This window comes from Trichomycterus rosablanca, chromosome 1 (assembly GCF_030014385.1).
Source record: "Trichomycterus rosablanca isolate fTriRos1 chromosome 1, fTriRos1.hap1, whole genome shotgun sequence".
Classification (NCBI taxonomy): domain Eukaryota; kingdom Metazoa; phylum Chordata; class Actinopteri; order Siluriformes; family Trichomycteridae; genus Trichomycterus; species Trichomycterus rosablanca.
In genome coordinates this window covers 81,067,612-81,088,899 of record NC_085988.1, presented here as the reverse complement: position 1 = coordinate 81,088,899, position 21,288 = coordinate 81,067,612, and the positions used below count along the sequence as shown (strand labels likewise).

The 21,288-nt window shown below is 42.4% G+C and overlaps 1 protein-coding gene across 2 annotated transcripts in view; it reads left to right on the top strand.

The window, feature by feature from the left end:
* Positions 1-21,288, top strand: part of acot18 (acyl-CoA thioesterase 18) — a 56,755-nt gene that overhangs the window by 29,774 nt on the left and 5,693 nt on the right. For both annotated transcript variants that reach the window (XM_062996596.1, XM_062996588.1), the window contains exons 3-10: positions 422-521; positions 1,564-1,754; positions 6,929-7,089; positions 9,909-10,028; positions 11,574-11,656; positions 13,980-14,070; positions 16,417-16,497; positions 19,670-19,808. In XM_062996596.1, the coding sequence (XP_062852666.1) occupies positions 422-521; positions 1,564-1,754; positions 6,929-7,089; positions 9,909-10,028; positions 11,574-11,656; positions 13,980-14,070; positions 16,417-16,497; positions 19,670-19,808 (966 nt within the window). The remainder of the gene's footprint in view (positions 1-421; positions 522-1,563; positions 1,755-6,928; positions 7,090-9,908; positions 10,029-11,573; positions 11,657-13,979; positions 14,071-16,416; positions 16,498-19,669; positions 19,809-21,288) is intronic.

The window sequence follows — 21,288 nt, the reverse complement described above, 5'->3', positions numbered from 1 at the left end:
TAATAGTAACTGTAATACCAGTAACAATACGTGCATGTGTGCAGTATTTAAATATGTGTGCATGCATACATGCATGTGTATGAAGGTGTGCATGTGTGTGACATGGTCACTGTCCATCACTAGTGTTCAGCTCTCTCTGTACTCTGTGTGGGGCAGTTTGTCCATGTTTGACAGGTCCATCAGGCTTGTGTATAAGTTAATCAGCACACTGCTCCTTCCTATCACTCTGAGTGGTTGAACCCTGACACACACACACACACATCATTAATAACCTCTACTGAACTATACACACACTTACATTTATTGCTGCGGTGATAATGCTGTTTGCATAATACACAGTGCACAATGATACACTGACAATACTTAACGTTTAATTATGTTTAAAGTTTTTACTTTTGCGTGCATGTGCACATATGTATAGTGTCAAAGGATGCCAGTGTGGGCGGCACATATAAAGGTGTGGAGTCCATGGGCCTGATGTGGAGTCTGCGGCCAGTACCAGGGAGCCGAACAGGACTCAGGTACGTTGTTGTACAGTCAGAACTGACAGCCTACAGTCTAAATAACACTGTAACTGAAATGTTAACAATTTATAACTTGCTTAAGACATCATTGGCAACTATCACTATGACCAAACTGCTCCCTTCTGTTTAACCATACACCGATTGGGCATAACATTATGACCACCTCCTTGTTTCTACACTCACTGTCCATTTTATCAGCTCCACTTACCATATAGAAGCACTTTGTAGTCCTACAATTACTGACTGTAGTCTATCTGTTTCTCTACATACCTTTTTAGCCTGCTTTCAACCTGTTCTTCAATGGTCAGGACCCCCACAGGACCACCACAGAGCAGGTATTATTTAGGTGCTGGATCATTCTCAGCACTGCAGTGACACTGACATGGTGGTGGTGTGTTAGTGTGTGTTGTGCTGGTATGAGTGGATCAGACACAGCAGCGCTGATGGAGTTTTTAAACACCTCACTGTCACTGCTGGACTGAGAATCGTCCACCAACCAAAAATATGTCCTGTGACCACTGATGAAGATCTCAAAGATGACCAATTCAAACAGCAGCAATAGCTGAGCGATCGTCTCTGACTTTACATCTACAAGGTGGACCAACTTGGTAGGAGTGTCTAATAGAGTGGACAGTGAGTGGACACAGTATTTAAAAATCCAGCAGTGCTGCTGTGTCTGATCCACTCATACCAGCACAACACACACTAACACACCACCACCATGTCAGTGTCACTGCAGTGCTGAGAATGATCCACCACCTAAATAATACCTGCTCTGTGGGGGTCCTGTGGTGGTTCTGACCATTGAAGAACAGGGTGAAAGCAGGCTAAAAAGGTATGTAGAGAAACAGATGGACTACAGTCAGTAATTGTAGAACTACAAAGTGCTTCTGTATGGTAAGTGGAGCTGATCAAATGGACAGTGAGTGTAGAAACCAGGAGGTGGATTTAATGTTATGGCTGATCAGTGTATATTAAAAATATATTTGTAACCTTCAGCACTATTTCTCCTCTTTCTTTCTGACTCTATATAATGTAGATTGAGGAAACAGGATGTCTTCTCACCGATGGTGTTTCACGTGTCTGTATATGATGGGTATGTCACACAGGGATTTGACCAGCTCACACCCGTAGTGAGCGTTGTTATTGAGAGATGGTACACAGCTCCGGGTGTGAGGAGAGTCAGTGTGTCAGAGAGAGAAGTAAAAGCAACTTTGATCATCCCTCCAGGTACGTACACAAATAAACTTCGCTACAAAGTTGGAATCACACAACTCTGTCATGTAGCATTTAGTCAAGTCAAATTTATTTGAATAGCGCGTTTTACAATGGACATCGTCTCAAAGCGACTTTATAGAATCCAGGACCAACAGGAAGAAACCTTGAGAGGAACCAGACTCAGCAGGGACCTCCATCATCCTTGGGTGGCCTGAAGGATAATTTGAATAAATAGGATTTGCACAAATCATACAAACACAAAATTAAATTGAACTACAAGTGATAACTATCGGAAACAATAATGTAAACAACTGAAGTTCTTCATTATTTAGAATTTCCTTAAATGCAAAATCCAGTTTATTGTAACGGACTGCCAGAGAATGCATTTCCACAGCTGTGGGCATCAGTTCTCCAGATGTTGGTTGCAGTTGTGCACAGTGTTCTAAGCGTATATTACCATTGACAGTAGGCCGCTCAGGTGGTGCAGCGGTAAAAACATATGCTGGAACCAGAGCTGGGATCTCGAATACATCGTATCGAATCTCAGCTCTGCCTGCCGGCTAGGGCTGAGCGGCCACATGAACAACGATTGGCCAGTTGTTCAGATATGGGCGGTACCAGAGCCGTAGATAGAGAGAGTTGCGACACTCCTTGATCTCGCCGCTACGCGGTCACGTGGTTCATGTAACCCTCAATAGTTCCAAACAAACCCGGCGCTGTCATGTTCTCAAATGGGACAGGCAGCAGTAAATGAAATATTAAACGGCAAATAATAAACATTTGTACAATTTCTGGGTATTTTCAACTGCGTTTACATTTACTGCATCTGCTTTAATGTCAATTTGGTATATAAAGTGGAAGATTGATGTTTATAATGACTTGTTAATAGGTCGTTCTTGTTAACACACAGTACATTATATTAGCATACATTACATAATGCGATATCCTTAAGTAGTAGAGACAATATACAGTATAGACATTAAAGTTTTTTATGTTTTGATTTTTGCATAAACTAATCTCCCTTCACTTTCCTGAGGATTCATAATAATAATCATTTTTGCTAAACACTAAGTCATGTGCTGGATTCATAAGGTTTACCTGCACTGAATGAACAGATTGATAAACACATTACCGTACCAAAAACATTATAGTGCAGGTACATGAAAAAGCATTCATTCATCTCTTATTTCATGAGTGATTAATAATTGATTCCTACATGTAATACATTAATGAATTCATTATGAATATGCACTAGTTCATTTTGTCTAATGTAAGTGGTGGACAAGGTAGACAAACCATGTAGTTGAGTTAAAGTAGAGATATCCAAGGTAACATATTACTCCAGTAAAAGTAGTAATAAAAGTAAAAATACTCTTTACCTCCACTAAAGTACTAAACTAAATTTACCTTCAAATGTACTTAAGTATGAAAGTAAAAGTATAATGATTTATTGTGGTTCTAATGTTTTATGATCATTTCTGTAACAAGAATCTTGATTAATCAACTCATTTTAGGTGAAAAGACTCGTGTGTCATTAATTAAGCTTAACTGACTAAGCTAAATTGGGTTATACCTATTAATTAAGATAAACATGTAACATTTAGTGCTGAGAAAATGCTAAACAATAACAGTATTAAGTATATTAATGACATTAAATTCATAATTTTTTTAAAACAAAGCAACATACAGCTAAAAATGTTTGATAAGTAGTGGAAATGAATGGGGCTCTATGGGTTGTTTGGAACTATACAGAGCTCCACAACCCGGAAGCTGGGCAGAAAAAATGTCCCGCCCCCTTTCCAACGGTTCCCTATGGGAGTGTCGCCACTCTGTTCTCTCTACCGCTCTGGGCGGTACTAAGTCGGATGGGATCTCTTTCCCATGACTGGTGCAATTACGACCTCTGCTGGCTGATTGATGGCGCCTGCACAGAGATGGGAAAAGAGTGCTCTCAGGGTGTGTCTTTCCATCTGGGAAATGATAATTTCTTTAAAAGGTTTTAAAAATATCCATGAAAACGTGTTTTAAAACGTTCCAAAATGAGCAGGTGAATCTGTAGCAGGTGAGGGAATCATGATTGGGTGTAACAGGATAGTCCACCAACGGATCAGTCTTTACAAACAATGATGGGTCGTATCTTACTACTTTTCGAAGCTAGAAATCACTGTTGTATGTATGAGACCTTTGACCACCCAAATGGCTCTGCATGAGCAACCGTCATGCTACTGTGATAAATGTAGCCACATGAACTCAGTAGCTCTTCGGAAAATGTGAAAAAGCCTTATACCAATTCTATGCAGAGAACATGCTATGAGTTCTCTGGACTCGAGTTTGTGTGCTTGACTGACCTGCCGCATCCTGAATAGGAGGATCTGACCATGGGTTCCATTGACTGTTGAGCAACCAAAGTCTTGTATCAAGTAAGAATGGGCAAAAGTTTCACTTGCTAAGCTGCAGCAATTAGTGTCCTCAGTTTCCAAACAGAGGTAAACACACCTCTGTTCCTACTTTTCTCTTTCTGTTGGTTTATCTTCCGCTGCTGGAGGATCCCTGATTGCAGTCGAGGTGGGTATATTGCTGCTCACGCCTCCTTTGACCTTAGCAGAACCCTTTTTCACCCATGCATTCGGCGCAGGCGCTTCTCTATCTGCTATATTGCGGTCCTTACACAGCATTTGAAGACCCCGCCCTAGCAGAAACGTCTCTGGTGAAGGCACTGCCAATTATGCCCACTGGATTGCGCCCAGCTGACTGGTGGCAATGCCGAGTTTCCAACAGAGGTGTGCTAGCGGAATATCCTGCTGCGCCACCTGGGCGCCGCCCCACTTTTAAAAAAGTGTTACAGGCATCAAATTTAAAATTTCCATGATTTTTTTTCTTTGTATTTTCCATCTGTACATTAAAGGTACAATCCCGGAAATGGGGTGTGTACGTCCAGTGAATGTAGCCACTTTAAATTTACACACAATGTTTTTTGACTTGGTATTTGTACAAATATACAAAAGGTGTGTATTTTTAACATGAGCGACCAAGGCTCATTGATGCACGTGGGGAGGGAAGGCTGGCCCGTGTGGTTCGATCCAACAGACGAGCTACTGTAGCTCAAACTGCCGAAGAAGTTAATGCTGGTTCTGATAGAAAAGTGTCAGAATACACAGAGAATCACAGTTGCAGTTACCTGATCTCTGTAAATTAAAAGCAGTTTAGGATTTATGGGTCAGCACAAAAAGTGCTCCCAAGTAATGCCTTAAGTTTTACGACCAGCTCAGCTTAAGTGTGGCCTGCCATGAATGTAAGCATTTCTGCATTACAAAAGGTGCAAAACATCTCTGTGGAGCAGTGTTAATTTTCACAGCACATTTTGATTTAGTCTTAGTCATAGTCTTTTGACTAAAATGTCATTTAGTTTTAGTCATAATTTAGTCATCTGAATTGTTTTAGTCGACTAATTATTATAAGAATATAGTCGACTAAATCTACAGTCAATTTAGTCGACTAAAATATATAGGGTGTAAAATGTAAATGCTTTTTACAAAACTTACACAAAATTAAACATTTTTTAACCAGTTATGGAATATTATTAATGTTTGAATGTGCAGTACACACAAAAATAGATTTAACTTATTTCAAACAACATCTTTATTTACATGACCTTGCTTATTGAGCATAACAATAACAAAATATTAATGACCAGTAGGCCTGCTCTGCCTGAAAAATATATGCATTGTTCATAACAAATTGCATATTACATTCTGTATAAAACTGGGTACCGTTAAAGCAGCTGTGACATTATGTTGCCATTATACTGCCAGCAGTGCCAGATGTCGTTTCAGATTTGTTCTGTTTTTACCCGAGATTGTCGCCCCACACATCGTCTTGTTTGTCACGACGTCAAATGAGAAATGTGTCCATATATCGGCTCTCCTCTTTCTCCCTGTTGACATTGTGGAGTTAATCTAGTTCCATGAGTAAAGACAGTTCACAGGCTAGTCTGGTCTTCCCGGGTTTAGATCAAATTTGTGCAAGTGTGGTCTTACCGCGGTACTGCAAAAGAGATTAGTGCTGATTGGATGGCTACCCGGCTTGTCCCGCCCCTCCTCATACGCTAAAGTAGTTCTGATTGGATCTCTTCCTAACTTGTCCCGACCTTCCATAAAACTAAATCAGTTCTGATTGGATGTCGTCCCTGCCAAACATTTTCGTCTCATTTTTATTCGTTGACGAAAGTGTCGATTCATTTCGTCATAGTTTTTATCCTTTTATGTAGTTTCTATTTAGTTATCGTCTCGTTTTTGTCATGAAAAAAAGGTTTGTTGACGAAAACTATGACGAAAATCATTCGTCAACGAAATTAACACTGCTGTGGAGTCTCTGTGGAAGAGGAAATGTGTTAGAAAGGAATGACATTTAAAATATACTTTTCGGCCGCTCAGGTGGCACAGCAGTAAAATACGCTAGCACACCAGAGCTGGTATTTCGAATACATCGTATCGAATCTCAGCTCTGCCATCCGTCTGGGCTGGGCAGCTACATGAACAATGTTCTGTTGTTGTTTATCCAGGGAGGGAGCCGAATAGGGACCTTATAACTGATGCAATTACGACCTCTGCTGGCTGATTACTGGCGTCTGCACAGAGTCAAGGAATAATGCTGATCAGGGTGTGGCTCTCCGTACACAAGGCTGATGGCATGTGAACTCGACTCATGCGGGTGAAAAAGTGCAGTGACTCGGGGGGGGGGGGCGGGTTCGCTCTCCTCAATCAGGGGCGGGGGTCAGCACCAGTAGAGAGGAAGCATAACGCAAATATGCAGATCAAATGACATATGCTTAGTTTTATGTACCTCTCAGCCATTGTTTCTTAAATAGATACTCAGATAGCAAAGGGTGTCCGTCTACTTTTGGAAACTTGTGTATATTTAATTAGTTGCAGCTTGTCTGGACTAGTCATACCATATAATAGAAGCATATTTTACTTAATTGACATTTTATTTAAGATGGGTAGGACCAAAGTGACTAGCCCATAGACTGGCTCTAGAAGCTTACTGTCCTAGCAATTGTGGGTTAAGTTTGGTGTTGGTGGGGTTTGAACCCTTAATCATCTGATAATCATCTGATAACCTGTCCACTTTGTAAGCCACTGTTCCACCACTGGCCTGGACTTAGTGCATGTGTGTGTGGTTTTCAGGACCTGGTCCGTTTCCTGGTGTGCTGGATCTGTGGGGCGGAGGTGGAGGGCTGGTGGAGTATCGATCTGCACTCCTGGCATCACATGGTTTTGCTTCCTTGGCACTAGATTATATGTCTTCTGATGAAGTAAAGACATCAGCAGATAAATCCTACTTTGAGGTAATTCAGACCAAAACGATGTAGAGCCCTGACACTTACACTTGTGCACAATTAGAATTAGAATTTTATACACATATTTTTTATAGTTTTGATATTCAGTGTATCTACTTACACTTGTTATTTATTTTTTGACTTTGGTAATTAGATACACTATATGCCCCAAAGTATGTGAACACCTTCTGTAAATATCGAGTTCCAATGTTTCTGCCACACCCACTGGTAACAGGTGTATCCAATTTATTATATAAAAGAAATTATGTACTTCCAGTTCCAGGAAGGACCATACCTGAACCAGCGCACTATACGCCTGTACATAAACAGAGGTCTAGAAAGGCACAGTTTGACCTTCAGAGTCTTGAAGTCCACCTCACTAAACACATTTGGGATGAACTGGAATCAGGGACGTAACTACCGGGGGGCACCGGTATTATATTACAATATTGTAGCGGCTATATGTGAGTGACATTCAGCTCAGCCAATCAGAATGCACCTGGTTTATACACGTGCGTTCGGACGTTCTGCAGTCAGTTAGTTTTGTATATGAGACTCGCCGTATGGCCCCAGCGTTGAACCCAACAGGTAGTCTGGGTGCTGGAGCTAGGCAGTCTAAAGTGCTGTAACACTCATTGAAGTCCTGACTAAACAGTTAAAGTGACTCTACCGTGTCGTGTGCCTTCATTCCCACACCTCCACCACCGCACGCAGCAAAAGACCCGTAGCATCCCCGCCGGACGAGCAGCACTCGCAGCGGCTAGGTGAGCCGACCCTCTACAGTAGCAAGTGCCTAAAGCTAGAGCTGTGTCCGAAATCGCATACTTACAGAGTACGTACTAGATTCGAGGGAGTACGCACCGCTCGGTCGGTAAAGAAGTACGCGCTCTCAGTACAGAAGTGTGCAGTATGCATGCAACACCCCTACGTACTACGTCCGCCATCTTACCAACGTCAAGTGATGATGTGAGGACGTAATATCACCATAGTTACAGACCGCGTGCTCATTACAAGCCCCACTCGTTAACATTTTGGATATTAACCGTTATTTAGGGTTGTACGCAGTAATAAAAATTTTATTTTGTTTATCTTACTTACACTTGCAAACAGAGGACTCTTCGTTTTCTGCCATTTTTCTTTTTCCGCTTTGAACACCTACGCAGCTCCAGTTCAATTATGGGATACATTAGCAGACCGAAAGTGTGCATTGTTTGCATACTCAAACATGGCTGCCCAAGAAGTAGGTCATCCAGGTACTTCTCGTGTACCTTTTTATGTATACTGTATATTTGGACATACTAACCGCTCTCGCATACTGCTTTCGCGTACTATTGAGTATGGAAGTATGCGATTTCGCACACAGCTTAGGTTTATACTTCACGCATCACAAAAATTATGCAGTCGCGGTGGATCCGCACATGCGCGTTGGCCCCATCCGCTGTCGCAGCGCGAGGTCGTGCACCTCTCAATTTTTGAAACTTTGTGCGTATCGCTCGCTGCGCTTCAGCACAATGGATGATTTTGAAGGAGCTCTTGTGGAACAGGTACTCCTTCCTTTGCACTGCCACCTGTCGTTTCGGAGAAAACTGCAACGAATGACCCATCAAGTATAAATGCTTCTGCTTAATGCTAGCGGTGAAGACACGACAATATTTTCTTAAGTAAAATAATAAAATAACTAAAGGACAATGAAATACCAGAATACATCTAGTCAAAATATACAGTAAGTGCACAGCAAGGGATTTTAGGAATCTGTGTAACCTGCTTAACGTTACTAGACCAATATATATATATATATGAAATTTGTTGAGGGGGCCCAAAATAGTTTTTTGCACTGGGGCCCATGAGCTCCTAGTTACCAAAGACTTCTAGTCCAGTACCAATGCCTGACTTTACAGAGATGCTTTTGATTGAATGGGCACAAATTTCCATACATACTCCAAAACATACTTTTAGGCATGTAGTGTGTAAACAAAATGTAGGTGTTAATTTATTTATTAAATTTTTATTTTAACTTTTAAACAACACAGCAAAACATTCTGCATATCAAAGTGTACATAGTCGAAACAAATTACAAAGCAATACCCAGGGGAAAAAAAAAATACAAAGTGTAAAGTAATAAAAAATAAACATAAATAAACCAAATATAGAAAAGGAGTGGGACAGTCACACCTAAAACAGAGCGAAGCATGTAGTCCAAATACAAACTTCACAGTCAGAATCTGAATAATTACAGAGAAATCACAAAAAATGAATAAACCAGCTCAGCTAATTAAGGACAGTCTAATGTAGATATATTTCTAATATGGTCTAAGAAAGGGTCCCAAACTTTGTAAAATTTGCTTACTGAGCCATTCCTAAGATGCCAAATTTTTTCCAGCTTCATTACATAAACAATCTCTCTAATCCACGTAGTATGTGAAGGAAATGTAGGTGTTTATAAGCATACAAATACACATGTTAAAAAAACTCAATGAGGATGGATTTCATTTTGACTCAGCATGCCTCATGTCCCTCCTGTGCGTTTTCCATTGGTTTCCTTCAACGGAGCCCAACGTCGCAATTTAGACGAGGCCATCAGACCTTTCCTCCCTCAAACACGGCCAATCATGTCTGGTGGCCAGCCAAGTCTGTAGCGTTGCTGAGACTTGAACTTAAAAACTCCCAAGCACCATAGTGTCAGGAGATACAAGCTATCAGCCAGCCGTACACACCATACAAACATCTGTTCGGATTACCTGAGCTATTGACTTTGTACAAAAATCCCCCAAAATACATCTGAGGCTTTAACAAGGGTGTGTGTGTGTGTGTATGTGTGTGTGTTATAGAGAGCTTATCAGATTTTACAGGATCATCCCATGGTGCACCGGGACAGATTGGCAATAATGGGTCTGTCATTAGGCACTTCGGTCACCCTCTTCATGGCTGCCTACTCGAAAATCGTTAAGGTGAGTTTCCATCTCACACACACACACACACACACACACACACACAAACTTTGTTGACTTCTAACTTTTAAATATAAACAAAGACAAAATAATTCAAATATGGATGGATTTGTCTGTATGGATTTTCCCTGCTAGCTTTGCACACCTAGATTGGGGTATACAACGATCAGCCATAACATTATGACCACCTCCTTGTTTCTACACTCACAGTCCATTTTATCAGCTCCACTTACCATATAGAAGCACTTTGTAGTTCTACAATTACTGACTGTAGTCCATCTGTTTCTCTACATGCTTTGTTAGCCCCCTTTCATGCTGTTCTTCAGTGGTCAGGACCCCCACAGGACCACCACAGAGCAGGTATTATTTAGGTGTTGGATGATTCTCAGCACTGCAGTGACACTGACATGGTGGTGGTGTGTTAGTGTGTGTTGTGCTGGTATGAGTGGATCAGACACAGCAGCGCTGGTGGAGTTTTTAAACACCTCATTGTCACTGCTGGACTGAGAATAGTCCACCAACCAAAAATATCCAGCCAACAGCGCCCTGTGGGCAGCGTCCTGTGACCACTGATGAAGGTCTAGAAGATGACCGACTCAAACAGCAGCAATAGATGAGCGATCGTCTCTGACTTTACATCAACAAGGTGGAGCAACTAGGCAGGAGTGTCTAACAGAGTGGACAATGAGTGGACACGGTGTTTAAAAACTCCAGCAGTGCTGCTGTGTCTGATCTCATACCAGCACAACACACACTAACACACCACCACCATGTCAGTGTCACTGCAGTGCTGAGAATGATCCACCACCTAAATAATACCTGCTCTGTGGTGGTCCTGTGGGGGTCCTGACCATTGAAGAACAGCATGAAAGGGGGCTAACAAAGCATGTAGAGAAACAGATGGACTACAGTCAGTAATTGTAGAACTACAAAGCGCTTCTATATGGTAAGTGGAGCTGATAAAATGGACAGTGAGTGTAGAAACAAGGAGGTGGTTTTAATGTTATGGCTGGTCATGGTCGTGGTCGTTCAGAATAAACATAAATCATTTAAATTCCAAGACTGCCATGACATTAGTGCCCCTGTAACCTGCACAATTTAAATTTAGCTCTACATGTACATGGATGCCAGATTCCTCATGGGCATCCTGGTTTTATGGCTCCAAGTACTTCATTGTGTATGATCATACAAACTATAATAACAGTTACATATATTGTTTGCCTCACAGCAAGAAGGTCCTGGGTTCAATCCCCAGGTGGGGCTGTCCGGGTCCTTTCTGTGTGGAGTTTGCATGTTCTCCCCATGTCTGCATGGGTTTCCTCCGGGTGCCCCGGTTTCCTCCCACAGTCCAAAGACATGCAAGTGAGGTGAATTGGAGACACTAAAATGTCCATGACTGTTCGATATAACCTTAAGAACTGATGAATCTTGTGTAATGAGTAACTACTGTTTCTGTCCTGATTGCAACCAAAAGTGTAAAACATGATGTTAAAATCCTCATATATAAACATAAATTGTTTTGTTCTTTGTTGTTGTTTATTGCAGCCACAGTGTTGTGTTTGCGTCAATGGCAGTCATGTCTTTCCTGTCAGTAACACCTTGGCAGAGATCTTTGATGGGTTTAACAAGTAAGCACAATGTCACATACTTTGATTCAGAACCACATTTACATTTCATGCATTTCTGTAAAGTCTCAGCTTTCAGCTCGTAACAGTCTACAAAATGTAAATATTTTGCCCAGGTGGTGCAGCGGGATATTCCACTAGCACACCAGCGCGGAGATTCTGAACTCCTTGGTTCAAAACTCGGCTGGGCACCATCTAGCGGCCATAATGGGCAGTGCCTGCAGCAGACACATTTCTGCTCTGGTGGGATTACCGGACCATGTGGGTGGGGTCTTCAAGCGCTGTGGAAGGACCCTGATTAGTAGATAGAGAGGCGCCTGTGCAGAATGCATTGGTGAAAAAGGGTTTGGCTAAGGGCTGCGCGCGAGTCGGAGGAGGCGTGAGCAGCAATATACCCACCTCGACTTCAATCAGGGATCCCCAGCAGCGGAAGACAAATTGACTACGCTAAATTGGGAGAAAATGTATAAATAAAATAGAAAAAAGATGTAAATATTTTATACCCACTGTGATCCCCCATACGTGCACCATAAGGACACAACTTCTAATTATTGAATTCATGTGTTTCGGCTACAACACTAGTCACAAATGTAATAAATCAGTTAAAATAAAAGAAAATTCCATGCTTCCAACTTTGCAGCAAGAGTTTATGGAAGGCCCTTGTCCATTGCAGTATGACTGTGTCCCTCTGCACAAATCAAGCTCTATAAAGACATGAAGAAAAGCTCGATTTAAATAAACTGTACTGTGTCCTGTACAGAGCCCTGACCTCAATGAACTGGAACACCAACTGAGGCTTTCTTTATCAGCATCAGTGCCCAGCCATACAAATGCTCTTTTAACTGAATGGACACAAATTCCCACAGACATACTTCAAAGTCTTGTGAGAAAGATTTCTGTTGTTCTAGCTCAGAGGTCCCCAACCACCGGGCCGCGGACAGTCCGTGGGCTATTTATAACCGGGCCGCACAGAAAGAATGAATAATTAGAGACGCTAGAAAGGCAGTTTGCACTGCTTCTATTTAGGGTGTTGTTGTCTTATTGTCACCCCTAGGTGGGAGCAATGAAAAAAGCTAATTTTACATCGTTTGTAAGTAATATTAATAAATCCTCCCGTCCCCGCCGGTCCGTGAAATTATATGTTCTATGAAGCCGGTCTGTGGTGCAAAAAAGGTTGGGAAACGCTGTTCTAGCTGACATGTATTTATAAAGTAAGGAACATCTCAAGCATTGTGTGTGTGTGTGACTAGAGAGGTAAGCTGGATGATTTCCAACTGCTTTGCTTAGCAGTGCAATCATGCTTATTCTTCAGGATCAGAGTAACCAAAAATAAAAATAAACATTCACCTGATAGCAAAAGGAAACAACATGGAATGTTGGATTCTTCTCTAACCCGCAACACAGTGATGTTGGATATGAAGGCCTGGTTCACAATCAACATGTTAGGTGATCCTAAAGCTGTTTAGTAGTGCTGAGGACAGGGCTCTGTACACATTGGCACAGTCATGCTGGAACAGGAAAGGGCCTTCCCTAAACTGTTGCTATACATGTGAAAGCAGAGAACTTTCATTTCATTTTCATGTTTTAACACTGCTTTGTCGGGCGGCACGGTGGCTCGGTGGGTAGCACTGTCACCTCACAGCAAGAAGGTCCTGGGTTTGATTCCCAGGTGGGGCGGTCCGGGACCTTTCTGTGTGGAGTTTGCGTGTTCTTCCTGTGCCTACGTGGGTTTCCTCCGGGAGCTCCGGTTTCCTCCCACAGTCCAGAGACGTGCAAGTGAGGTGAATTTAAGATACAAAATTGTCCATGACTGTGTTTGACATTAAAAACTTAAACTGATGAATCTTTTGTAATGAGTAACTACCTGTCCTGTCATGAATGTAACCAGAGAGTAAAACATGACGTTAAAATCCTAATAAATAAATAGATAAGACTGCTTCGTCCTGGTAAGAGTCATGATGGGTCCGGTTTCCATGGAATCAGTGGGTTGTATGCAGTAGCCCCCCAGCATAGCCAATCATGTCTGTATGTAGGTACCTGGCTGGTTGCTAGCACTGCTGGGGATTCAAACCTTGGATCCCAGCAGTAGTGAGCTAGCATCATTTACCACGGTGGCTCTTGTGCGCCATGTATATAATTAATTTATACACCTGTTTACAATCAGTGTGGCTGAAATTGAGCTAATTTAGGAATATCTGAAACACGAACACTGCAACTCTAAATGGAATCCTATACATGTCAGACCATGTCATAACCTGCAGATTATAATGGTTATAATGTATAAAAATACTGTACCGTTTATTAAAATATACATTCATCATTTTAGTCAGCTGCATAAAGTGCGGATGGAGAACAATCAGGTGATCTGGAGAGACATTATTCTGCCCATCCCTATGGATCCTGCTATGAAGATGGATGTAAGTTAGATGCTTGTATCAGTTTTGCTGCATTGTGCTTATGTGATTTATTTTTTGCACACTTTGTGTTGTGGATTTGATTTTAAATATACACTGATCAGCCATAACATTAAAACCACCTCCTTGTTTCTACACTCACTGTCCATTATATCAGCTCCACTTACCATATAGAAGCACTTTGTAGTTCTACAATTACTGACTGTAGTCCATCTGTTTCTCTGCATGCTTTGTTAGCCCCCTTTCATGCTGTTCTTCAATGGTCAGGACCACCACAGAGCAGGTATTATTTAGGTGTTGGATCATGCTCAGCACCTCAGTGACACTGACATAGTGGTGGTGTGTTAGTGTGTGTTGTGCTGGTACGAGTGGATCAGACACAGCAGCGCTGCTGGAGTTTTTAAACATCTCACTGTCACTTAGTGCTGGACAATAATTCAATATCGATATATATCGCGATAGAAAATGTTTCAATAACGGTGATATGATTTTTAAACAAATTCGATCGATATACATTACATCAGTGCGTGATGACGTACGCCACAGGCAGGAAGCCAGTGCTCAGCGTTACCGCTCTGATTACACTCCGCTACAACACGGTGGATATTAGCGGCAAAATGAGTTCAACAGCTGTGAGTGAACGAGCATCCACAGTCGGGCGGAGCCGGGGGGTGGCCTGTGGTGCCCCACCACCGCTTTGCCTGTGTAACTTTTTTGCGGAAGCATTTTTGCACGCAGGTGTTCCCACAGGGACGCAATTCAACAGCGCACCTCATGCAAGTAGTTCTCCACCAAAAGTGTGCAGTAATACACTCAACATAAACGTCAACCACCAACACAATTACAGAAGAAGTAGTACTACTGCTTAGTAGTTGTGGCGCGCTACCAGTAAAGGCACTAACGGGCGTTCCAGTGTTGCCAGATTGGGCGGTTTTCTTCTAAATTGAAGGGGGTTTTTTTTTTTTCTGTTTTTTTTTTTTTCTGTTTTTTTTTTAAACAATTTAATAGAATTTAAATAACACTTCTATTTAATAGAAAATATTCAGTTTTAAGAAGCCCCAGCATCGTAGAAGGCTATTAAAAGTAAAGTCAATTTTCAATGCTGATTTGGCTTAATAGTGTTGGTCAGTCTGTATCATATTCTTGAAAGAAAATTAAAATTTGTTTTCCATGCATTCACACTAGCATGTTCTGGGGTTCAAGTGAGTCTCGTCAGTACACACAAGTTTGCAGTCAAATGATAAAGTATTGCAAAGGAATATCTTTGAAATTCTTCCTCATAATGTTAAGGTTATAGGCTATATTTTAGTTTTTTACTTGTCAGGGAAAATGAGAGAAAATAAAAAGCTTATTATGCTAGGCTTGATGTAATTCTACATGGCACTCACTGCCTGTATAGGTAAACGAGTGAGTGACCAAAACATTACTAGATCAACAGCTACTAGCCACATACAAAAATAAGGTATCAGACAGTTTCTGTGCCACCCCTGTGTGAGCAGTGGTCTCAGTCTGGCCACCCCTATGGAAATTGTCTGGCTCCGCCACTGTCCACAGTTGAAAAAGAAGCAGACGAAATAGCTGATAAGAGAGGAAGGACTGATTCAGTGGTTTATTTAGCTTGTATTTCTTGCCAGAAACCAGAAAAGAGGTTTGCAGGTACAGCCATCCAATTTTGGTGTTTTTTTGACATTTGTATTATTCATATCGATATCGGAATTATATCGTATCGACCGAAATTAGGAGTTATATCGTGATATAAATTTTAGCCATATTGTCCAGCCCTACTGTCACTGCTGGACTGAGAATAGTCCACCAATCAAAAACATCCAGCCAACAGCGCCTTGTGGGCAGCGTCCTGTGACCACTGATGAAGGTCTAGAAGATGACCGACTCAAACAGCAGCAATAGATGAGCGATCGTCTCTGACTTTACATCTACAAGGTGGACCAACTAGGTAGGAGTGTCTAATAGAGTGGAGACAGTGAGTGGACACGGTATTTAAAAACTCCAGCAGCGCTGCTGTGTCTGATCCACTCATACCAGCACAACACACACTAACACACCACCACCATGTCAGTGTCACTGCAGTGCTGAGAATGATCCACCACCTAAATAATACCTGCTCTGTGGTGGTCCTGTGGGGGTCCTGACCATTGAAGAACAGGGTGAAAGCAGGTTAAAAAGGTATGTAGAGAAACAGATGGACTACAGTCAGTAATTGTAGAACTACAAAGTGCTTCTATATGGTAAGTGGAGCTGATAAAATGGACAGTGAGTGTAGAAATGAGGAGGTGGTTTTAATGTTATGGCTGATCGGTGTAGTAAGTTGTTGTAATATTAAACACACAGGTTGGACAGATAAAATGCCCGCTGCTTCTAGTGGTTGGTAAAGATGATCAGAACTGGGCCACTCCGGAATCAGCCATTGATGTAAGAACACACCAGTACACACTCTGTGGCAAACATAGAAAACAAATGTAGCTCGTTAATTTTGACATTGATTATCACGTATAATACAACTAGGGATGTAACGATACACTCTACCCACGATGCAATGCGATTCACGATACTGGGTTCACGATACGATTTTTTCCCCTATTTTTTTAAAACTGAAATTGAAGACAAATTATGTTTCCTTTTATTATTCCTCTTTAAAAAAAGAAAGTAGGCTCCCAGGTGGCACAGCGGGATATTCCGCTAGCACACCAGCACAAGTTTCTGAACTCCTCGGTTCGAAACTCGGTGTTGCCACCGGTCGGCTGGGCACCATCTGGCGGGCATAATTGGCAGTGCCTGCAGCAGATACTAATTGGCCACCGTATCTGCAGGGTTGAAGCCGGACTATGTGTGGGTGGGTGGGATCTTCATACGCTGTGTAAGGACCCTGATTGGTGGAAGAGATGCCTGTGCAGAATGCAGGGGCGAGAAGAGGAGGGCTGTACACGTGTCGGAAGAGGCGTGTACAGCGACGTGCTCTCCTCGGATGCAATCTGGCATCTCTCAGCAGCGGAAGACAAAATTGAGTAAGCTAAATCGGGAGGAAAATGGAAAGGAAAAAAAAGAAAGAAAAAAAAATACTGTATTTCTGATTATCTTTTATTTATCTGACTAATTAATGCCCTTTTATTTCTGAGGTTGGTACAAACTATGCAAAACAATTTTGAATTAAGCCCAATTTGGCTGAAAAAGCCCGAATTTGGCAACCAGGTGTATAGCACCAGTGATGTCAACCAGGCGAGGTGTATAGCACCAGCGCCCTCTGCTGTTTAAAGTGAATATCGATTAATTATACATGTCAAATCGATTTGAATCGTGGAATTTTTGAATCGGTTATCAACTGTCTTGTGGTGAATCGTTACATCCCTAAATACAACACAACATAAACGCAACACAAACCTGCTGTACGACCATAAAATCAACTTTATTTCCATATTACATACACAATGTCATAACTTCTGTGCTTTATTAGTTTGCTAGTTACTTTAGAAAGCAAAGGAATGCCCAAAAACACAATGCTCTGGCATTTTTGTGATGACGTCACCGCCGCAGGAATGAAGAAATTTAACCTTAACTGAAGTTTCCTTATAGCTGATATCACATGATTAGTGTGTAGGAAATACAAGGGTACCTCTTAGCGACCCTGTGAAATTAAATCCACGTGTATAAAACCTCTGACATTAATAAACTAGCCTGTCTAGCACCGACTACTCTGCCACAGTCAGACATGCTCAGATCACAAACTCACTTTTTTTCCTGTTCTATTTTTTCCCTTTTCCTACCAGTTTCCTACTTTTTCAACACTCCAATCTCAACCAGACCTGACGTGCAGTCGCTGACTGCTTCTTTTCACCTTCCAGGGCTTCACATAGATCAGGATAGTGATCCCCAGGTGGGGCGGTCCGGGTCCTTTCTGTGTGGAGTTTGCATGTTCTCCCAGTGTCTGTGTGGGTTTCCTCCGGGTGCTCCGGTTTCCTCCCACAGTACAAAGACGTGCAAGTGAGGTGAATTGGAGACACTAAATTGGCGATGACTGTGTCTAATATAACCTTGTGAACAGATGAATCTTGTGTAATGAGTAACTACCGTTCCTGTCATGAATGTAACCAAAAGAGTGTAAAACAATCTTAACTTGTTTTTGACGCCGATTTCGATCTCCGATTTCTTTTCAGAGCGATCGGCCGATAGCCGATGCCGATCGGAGGGGGGGGGGGTTTCAACCTGTGGGGCACTAGTGCCTGACCAGGGGGTGTGGCAGCATTGCGAGATTTTTTTACTTCTAAAACTAAAGCAATTCATTTTTCACCCACGGGAGACATATCTCATTAGTCTAACTGACCACGCACACAAGCACGTTAGATGTTATACAGTTCAGTCTGAAAAAACCTTAAAAATAGGACGAACAGTGAAGATAAACCGGTGACAAAAGCAACGGCGTGTGTGTGTGTGTGCCTTTAAGAGAGACGCTCTGTTCACAGTATCGATATAAGTGATTCATGAGTCGATTAATTTTATGCGAAGCGTAAGTTTCTTTTCTCGGTCATCTCTCCGTGTTTACTGTTATTAATTAATGTCGTGGTTTTAAATAAACACCAGCTACTACAGAACATTCTGTGTGACTCTCTTACATTAAAAAGCTTCATTAAACTGCTGTTACCACAGATCTGTAACCGAGTCAGACTCGTTCCGTCTGTGGAGCTAAAAGTTCTCTGTCAGTCAGAGCAGATGATCCTGAACTATGTATGATGCACAACGTTAATTATGTTATTTTAGGTCGTGAAGAGCTTTCACCATGGTTTCTGTACGATGGTTGATGAATGGTGATGTGTTGGTTGGTGCTTTGTAGCTCAAAGTCTGGATCAATCCACTGAGCTGTTAAGCTTAACGTGGTCTTTATATATCACACGATCGGATCGGCTACATTTGGGAAAAATCGCGATAGCATATTTTGATTAAAAATCGTCCGATATCGATTTATAGCCGATCGATCCTTCCATCTCTAATCTTAACAAACAAACAAATCCCCACCACTGCCAGGTTGCTGCTGTTGGGTCCTTGAGCAAGGCCCTTAACCCGCAATTGCTCAGACTGTATACTGTCACAGTACTGTAGGTCGCTTTGGATAAAGGCGTCTGCTAAATGCCGAAAATGTAACTGTACAGAGAATCACACAGGACTAGCTGTGATATACCCATATGACCAGTAATCCATCCCACCCTTAAACACAGCCAGTTCTGTCTGAGTGTGTGCCAGGCTGGTTAATAGCACAGCTGAGATTCGAGCTCTAAATATCAGCGGTGATGGGCTAGCGCATTAGGCCCCAGCGCCACCCAAGTGGTTCCAATGTTTAATGTGGCGACTACCTAAAGCTCTTGACCCTCGTTTAATTTTCTGCATCGTACTGAAGCCGCATGTCAGATTAATCTGATATTGACATGACTGAGTAGGTAGACGTGTGTTCCTAATAAAGTGGTCAGAAAATGTAATTATCGTCTTGAGTCTCTTGAATTGACTCGATTTAAAACAACAGACTGTGATGTCATGTCACATGTTCACATGTAATCATTAGCATCATCACATACTGCGTGTTATTCTCTGTCATTAGATGGAGGAGATGATGGTGAAGGCAGGGAATCGGCACCTGCTGCAGCTCCACGTCTACCCCGGTGCAGGACACCTGATCGAGCCACCGTACAGTCCACACCACAGAGCCAGCAACTTCAAGGTTGCCGGCCAACATAAAGGTATGTACACACACACTCTCACACACACACACTCTCACACACACACACACTCTCACACACACACACTCTCACACACTCTCACACACACACTCTCACACACACACACTCTTACACACACACTCTCACACACACACTCTCACACACACACACACTCTTACACACACACTCTCACACACACACTCTCACACACACACACACTCTCACACACACACACTCTCACACACACACACTCTCACACACACACACTCTTACACACACACTCTCACACACACACTCTCACACACACACACACTCTTACACACACACTCTCACACACACACTCTCACACACACACACACTCTCACACACACACACTCTCACACACACACACTCTCACACACACACTCTCACACACACACACTCTTACACACACACTCTCACACACACACACTCTCACACACTCTCACACACACACACACTCTCACACACACACACTCTCACACACACACACTCTCACACACACACTCTCACACACACACTCTCACACACACACACTCTTACACACACACTCTCACACACACACACTCTCACACACACACACTCTCACACACACACACTCTCACACACACACACTCTCACACACACACACTCTTACACACACACTCTCACACACACACACTCTCACACACACACACTCTCACACACACACTCTCACACACACACACTCACACACACACTCTCACACACACACACTCTCACACACACACACACTCTCACACACACACACTCTCACACACACACTCTCACACACACACACTCTCACACACACACACTCTCACACACACACACACTCTCACACACACACACACTCTCACACACACACTCTCACACACACACACTCTCACACACACACACACTCTCACACACACACTCTCTCACACACACACACTCTCACACACACACACACTCTCACACACACACACTCTCACACACACACTCTCACACACACACACTCTCACACACACACACACTCGCACACACACACACTCTCACACACACACTCTCTCACACACACACACTCTCACACACACACTCTCTCACACACACACACTCTCACACACACACTCTCACACACACACTCTCACACACACACACTCTCACACACACACTCTCACACACACACACTCTCACACACACACTCTCACACACACACTCTCACACACTCTCACACACACACTCTCTCACACACACTCTCACACACACACTCTCACACACACACACTCTCACACACACACTCTCACACACACACACACTCTCACACACACACTCACACACACACTCTCACACACTCAAACTCAAAAGAAGCTTTATTGGCATGACAAATAAGGACATTCGTATTGCCAAAGCAAGTTACAGGGAAATATAAACAATAAAAATAAGAAAGAACAAAAATATACAGAACAGTTACATGTGCAAAAAATATAGAATAGAATAAAATATT